We start from the raw sequence: 6,621 nt of genomic DNA on the forward strand, positions 1-6,621 counted from the left end.
AGCGGCCTATGTACTTTGTCGTAATGCCCAATTAAATCTCACTATACTCATCATAATATGTATGTGCATGGTCATGCCCTCTTTATTTGTCAATTGCCCAACTGTAATTTGTTCACCCAACATGCTGTTTATCTTATGGGAGAGACACCTCTAGTGAACTGTGGACCCCGGTCCAATTCTCTATACTGAAATACAATCTCTTGCAATCTTGTTCTCTTGTTTTTCGCAAACAATCATCTTCCACACTATACATCTAATCCTTTGTTACAGCAAGCCGGTGAGATTGACAACCTCGCTGTTTCGTTGGGGCAAAGTACTTGGTTTGTGTTGTGCAGGTTCCACATTGGCGCCGGAATCCCTGGTGTTGCGCCGCACTACATCTCACCGCCATCAACCTTCAACGTGCTTCTTGGCTCCTACTGGTTCGATTAAACCTTGGTTTCATACTGAGGGAAAACTTGCCGCTGTACGCATCACACCTTCCTCTTGGGGTTCCCAACGGACGCGTGCTGTACGCGTATCAAACAATATCTCTCGATGGGGAAACCTCTCCCGGCTGCGGCTCAGCTCCACCGCCCCTGAGATCTTCCTCCGCCGGCTCAGTTCCACCGCACCTGAGATCTTCCTCCGCCCCACCTGCTGATCTTGGGGTCGACGGCGATGTTGGGGTCGACGGCGGCAGTGCATCCATCTCAATACTGCCCGATCGGGATGGTCGACGGTGGCGGCGCCTCCATCTCGGGACTGCCCGGCCAGGAACCTCCACCGCCTCCCTCATGCGCGGAAGAGGATGGTGATACGCGTACAGCACACGTCCGTTGGGAACCCCAAGAGGAAGGTGTGATGCGTACAGCGGCAAGTTTTCCCTCAGTAAGAAACCAAGGTTTATCGAACCAGTTGGAGCCAAGAAGCACGTCGAAGGTTGATGGCGGCGAGATGTAGTGCGGCGCAACACCAGGGATTCCGGCGCCAACGTGGAACCTGCACAACACAACCAAAGTACTTTGCCCCAACGTAACAGTGAGGTTGTCAATCTCACCGGCTTGCTGTAACAAAGGATTAGATGTATAGTGTGGATAATGATTGTTTGCAGAAAACAGTAGAACAAGTATTGCAGTAGATTGTATTCGATGTAAAAGAATGGACCGGGGTCCACAGTCCACTAGTGGTGTCTCTCCCATAAGATAAATAGCATGTTGGGTGAACACATTACAGTTGGGCAATTGACAAATAGAGAGGGCATGACCATGCACATACATGATATGATGAGTATAGTGAGATTTAATTGGGCATTACGACAAAGTACATAGACCGCTATCCAGCATGCATCTATGCCTAAAAAGTCCACCTTCAGGTTATCATCCGAACCCCTTCCAGTATTAAGTTGCAAACAACAGACAATTGCATTAAGTATGGTGCGTAATGTAATCAATAACTACATCCTCGGACATAGCATCAATGTTTTATCCCTAGTGGCAACAACACATCCACAACCTTAGAACTTTTCGTCCTTTGTCCCAGATTTAATGGAGGCATGAACCCACTATCGAGCATAAATACTCCCTCTTGGAGTTAAGAGTAAAAACTTGGCCAGAGCCTCTACTAATAACGGAGAGCATGCAAGATCATAAACAACACATAGGTAATAAATTGATAATCAACATAACATAGTATTCTCTATCCATCGGATCCCAACAAACACAACATGTAGCATTACAGATAGATGATCTTGATCATGTTAGGCAGCTCACAAGACCCGACAATGAAGCATAATTAGGAGAAGACGACCATCTAGCTACTGCTATGGACCCATAGTCCAGAGGTGAACTACTCACTCACCACTCCGGAGGCGACCATGGCGGTGAAGAGTCCTCCGGGAGATGATTCCCCTCTCCGGCAGGGTGCCGGAGGCGATCTCCTGAATCCCCCGAGATGGGATTGGCAGCGGCGGCGTCTCTGGAAGGTTTTCCGTATCGTGGCTCTCGGTATTGGGGGTTTCGCGATGAAGACTATTTGTAGGCGGAAGGGCAGAGTCGGGAGAGTCACGAGGGGCCCACACGCTAGGGCCGCGCGGCCAGCACCTGGGCCGCGCCGCCCTAGTGTGGCGCCGCCTCGTGGCCCCACTTCGTTTTCTCTTCGGTCTTCTGGAAGCTTCGTGGCAAAATAGGCCCCTGGGCGTTGATTTCGTCCAATTCTGAGAATATTTCCTTATTAGGATTTCTGAAACCAAAAACAGCAGAAAACAGCAACTGGCTCTTCGGCATCTCGTTAATAGGTTAGTGCCGGAAAATGCATAAATATGACATAAAGTATGCATAAAACATGTAGGTATCATCAATAATGTGGCATGGAACATAAGAAATTATCGATACGTCGGAGACGTATCAGATGGTTCATCACCGTCAACTGGAGCTGGCCTTTCATCACCATCAACTTCCGCAAGGCCATCCTCGTTGCCCCCTTTTCTGCACTCCAAGAACAAAGGAGATCTGTCAGCTGGAGAAATCGTTGCACGTACAGGTGATTCTTCGACCCAAGTCCAAGGTGTGTGACCACAATCCTCTCTAGCTTGATGCTTTAGAATTACTGATACAATTACTGATACATGTGTGCCAGGGCTGATTTTGTTCTACAATCAAAAGCAAACAGATTTAATAAATTTGGTTCAGATTTATACCGTGTGCAAAATATTAACACTTTTCATATTGATCAACAGATCAACATGAAAGACCTGCAAAAGCTCTGCCAAAGAAAGCTTTAGCTGCACCTACAAATGGAAAATCCCGAGATCCAAGCCAAGGTACATGCTTGGTTCTGTATTTTCACTTTCTTTTTTGAGATATAAAAGAGATGCTACTTTGTTGAATTGCTAAAGTGCCATATTCTGTTTAGCCACATAGGGAGGTGCATGTGTGCCCGAGGTATCAGGACTAGACGAGTAAGCTGAAGACAATTCATAGTTTTCTTACTTGGTTTGTAATTTTCTCACTGTATGCAAACAAGAGTAGAAGTAGTGTACCCAGAACAGAGATGTAATCTAGTACTGTGAGCTGAGAGTAACGATGCATAAAATTTTGCCATTATGGGCAGCATACTTCTGAAGTCCGACCTGGGCCATCTTCTCTGACCAATGCTGTTTCTATGTATCATATATCTTAGTCTGACCAATGGGCCATCTTCTCTATATTACCATGCAGCCATTGTTTCACTTGCAGTCTACTTGATAGCATTAATTTGCAATCTTAGGTGATTCTTGACTTCTTGTTTTATTTCTGCTCATATATAGATCAACGAAAAAGACCTGCAAAAACACTGCCGAAGAAGAGGGTGAAGACACCTGTGGTACTGCCTGTAGTGGGATCTCCAGGGGTTAATCTGATTTTGTCTCAAGGATCGCCGAGGACAATAGGTGTAAAACGGTCCTCGCCAACACCATCACAGTTTTCTGGTGTGTTCACATGTCCTCTCGATACATTTTTCTTTTTCTTGAGCTGGATGCTTGCATTCATGCTTGTTATATGCTTGGCTTTTTAAGCATACCTGCATTAACAAATACCTATTGCTCTCTTTGGTAATGGTGAAGGAGATATGCCCTAGAGGCAATAATAAAGTGGTTATTATTTATATCTTTATGTTTATGATAAATGTTTATATATCATGCTATAATTGTATTAACCGAAACATTAGTACATGTGTGATATGTAGACAACAAGAAGTCCCTAGTATGCCTCTTAAACTAGCTTGTTGATTAATGGATGATTAGTTTCATAATCATAAACATTGGATGTTATTAATAACAAGGTTATATCATTATATGAATGATGTAATGGACACACCCAATTAAGCGTAGCATAAGATCTCGTCATTAAGTTATTTGCTATAAGCTTTCGATACATAGTTACCTAGTCCTTATGACCATGAGATCATATAAATCACTTATACCGGAAAGGTACTTTGATTACACCAAACACCACTGCGTAAATGGGTGGCTATAAAGGTGGGATTAAGTATCCGGAAAGTATGAGTTGAGGCATATGGATCAACAGTGGGATTTGTCCATCCCGATGACGGATAGATATACTCTGGGCCCTCTCGGTGGAATGTCGTCTAATGTCTTGCAAGCATATGAATGAGTTCATAAGAGACCACATACCACAGTACGAGTAAAGAGTACTTGTCAGGAGACGAGGTTGAACAAGGTATAGAGTGATACCGAAGATCAAACCTCGGACAAGTAAAATATCGTGTGACAAAGGGAATTGGTATTATATGTGTATGGTTCATTCGATCACTAAAGTCATCGTTGAATATGTGGGAGCCATTATGGATCTCCAGATCCCGCTATTGGTTATTGGTCGGAGTGAGTACTCAACCATGTCCGCATAGTTCACGAACCGTAGGGTGACACACTTAAAGTTGGATGTTGAAATGGTAGTACTTGAATATGGAATGGAGTTCGAATATTTGTTCGGAGTCCCGGATGAGATCCCGGACATCACGAGGAGTTCCGGAATGGTCCGGAGAATAAGATTCATATATAGGATGTCATTTTATGTGAATTAAAATGTCGCGGAAGGTTCTATGGAAGGTTCTAGAAGGTTCTAGAAAAGTCCGGAAGAAACCACCAAGGAAGGTGGAGTCCACATGGGACTCCACCTCCATGGCCGGCCAACCCTAGTGGGGGAGGAGTCCCAAGTGGACTCCCCAGCCAGGGGGCGGCCACCCCCATATGGGAGGTGGAACTCCCACCTCTAGTGGGAGTCCTAGCTTGGCTAGGTTTCCCCTCCATATGGAAGGTTTTGGTTTCGGGTCTTATTCGAAGACTTGGAGTCCAACACTTGGGGTTCCACCTATATAATGAGGGGCCAAGGGAGGGGGCCGGCCACCCTAAGACCACAAGTTGGCCGCCCCATTGAAGTGGCCGGCCACCCCCTCCCAAACCCTAGCCGCCCCCCTCTCCTCCATATCTTCCGCGTAGCTTTAGCGAAGCTCCGCCGAAGTTCTCCACCGCCACCGACACCACGCCGTCGTGCTGTCGGATTCAAGAGGAGCTACTACTTCCGCTGCCCGCTGGAACGGGAGGTGGACGTCGTCTTCATCAACAACCGAACGTGTGACCGAGTACGGAGGTGCTGCCCGTTCGTGGCGCCGGAACCGATCGTGATCAAGATCTTCTACGCGCTTTTGCAAGCGGCAAGTGAACGTCTACCGCAGCAACAAGAGCCTCCTCTTGTAGGCTTTGGAATCTCTTCAAGGGTGAGACTCGATACCCCCTCGTTGCTACCGTCTTCTAGATTGCATCTTGGCTTGGATTGCGTGTTCGCGGTAGGAAAATTTTGTTTTCTATGCAACGTTATCCTACAAATGGCAAGTACTACTTTGGAATTACGCATACTAGTAATACTTTTATTACTCAATTTATTTGTTCTTTTCAAATTATGTAGGTCTTCCAAGTAGAAATAAAAGAAGAAAACTTAGATCTGAAATTTGGAATGATTTTGATCCTGTGTATGATGGAAACAAACTCATGGAAGCCAAATGTAAGCACTGTCATAGAGTTTTTCCAGCTACCAGAGAAGTTGGTACCAGTCAATGCAATAGGCATTTGTTAGTTTGCGAGGAAAGAACTAAGATGAATGAATTTCTTGACTCAGTGAAATCAGCTCTGTCAGGTGCCAGTAGTTTAGAAGAATGGAGATATGACCCTGAAAGAGCATTCATGGAATTGGTGAGGCTGATTGTCTTGCATGAATTGCCATTCCGAATAGTAGAATATGAAGGATTCAGGCGCTTTGTTCGAAGTCTCAATCCAGCATTTGAATTGGTCTCTAGGACAACAATGAGACTTGAATGTGTCGACTTGTTTTATCACCAAAAGATAAAACTTCGAGAGATTCTACAGGAATTAAACTCTCGAGTCTCTTTAACTGCGGACATGTGGACGTCACGTCAAGTTGTGAGTTATATGTGCATAACATGTCATTATATTACTGAAAAGTGGAAATTAAGGAAAAAAGTGATTTGGTTTTCCGAGACTGATACCCCGCATGATGGAACAAATCTATTTAATATCATGTTGGAATGCTTGCAAGATTGGGGTCTTCAAGAGAAGGTTTTCTCCATTACGCTAGACAATGCAACAAATAATACTTCATGTGTGAGCTACATGAAGGCAAATCTGCTAGGAAAGAATTTGTTACCTTCCAAAGGAGATCTTTTACTTGGTCGATGCGCAGCTCATGTGATCAACCTTATTGTTCAAGACGGGTTGGCAATTACCTGCACTGCAGTGGACAATATCAGAGAGAGCATCAAATATGTTAGAAGCTCCCCACCTCTGAAAAAGAAGTTCAAAGATATAATTGTACAAGAGGGAATCAAATGCAAAAAGAAAGTAACTTTAGATGTTGCTACAAGGTGGAATTCCACTCATCTGATGATCAAGACGGCTTTAGAGTATAGGAAGGCATTTGCCGCTTTGAAGTTGCAAGATCCGTCATACACATGTCAGCCTACAAGTGAGCAATGGGAAACGACACAATCAGTTTGCAGTTTGTTGGAGGTTTTCCTCGATGCTACTATGGTGGTGTCTGGCACTTTATATCCAACCGCTCACTTGTA

General features: G+C 44.8%; 1 protein-coding gene across 1 annotated transcript; it reads left to right on the plus strand.

Annotated features, from left to right (window-relative positions):
• The first annotated feature begins 529 nt into the window (after positions 1-529).
• On the plus strand, positions 530-6,341 carry LOC139835819 (uncharacterized). Its single transcript, XM_071825690.1, has 7 exons — positions 530-789; positions 2,487-2,544; positions 2,717-2,800; positions 3,287-3,448; positions 5,445-5,540; positions 5,655-6,172; positions 6,291-6,341. Exons 1-7 carry the CDS (start codon positions 661-663, stop codon positions 6,339-6,341), a joined length of 1,098 nt encoding a protein of 365 aa, XP_071681791.1. The 5' UTR covers positions 530-660.
• Positions 6,342-6,621: the final 280 nt, after the last annotated feature.

Source organism: Lolium perenne, chromosome 2 (assembly GCF_019359855.2).
Source record: "Lolium perenne isolate Kyuss_39 chromosome 2, Kyuss_2.0, whole genome shotgun sequence".
Classification (NCBI taxonomy): Eukaryota; Viridiplantae; Streptophyta; class Magnoliopsida; order Poales; family Poaceae; genus Lolium; species Lolium perenne.

Bases quoted from the DNA above. Each gene is read 5' to 3' on its own strand.
- LOC139835819 (XM_071825690.1), top strand. From the start codon at position 661: ATGTTGGGGTCGACGGCGGCAGTGCATCCATCTCAATACTGCCCGATC. The intron at 2,801-3,286 runs GTACATGCTTGG...GCTCATATATAG, and splicing joins ATCCCGAGATCCAAGCCAAG to ATCAACGAAAAAGACCTGCA. The intron at 6,173-6,290 runs GCAAATCTGCTA...CCTGCACTGCAG, and splicing joins CATGTGTGAGCTACATGAAG to TGGACAATATCAGAGAGAGC.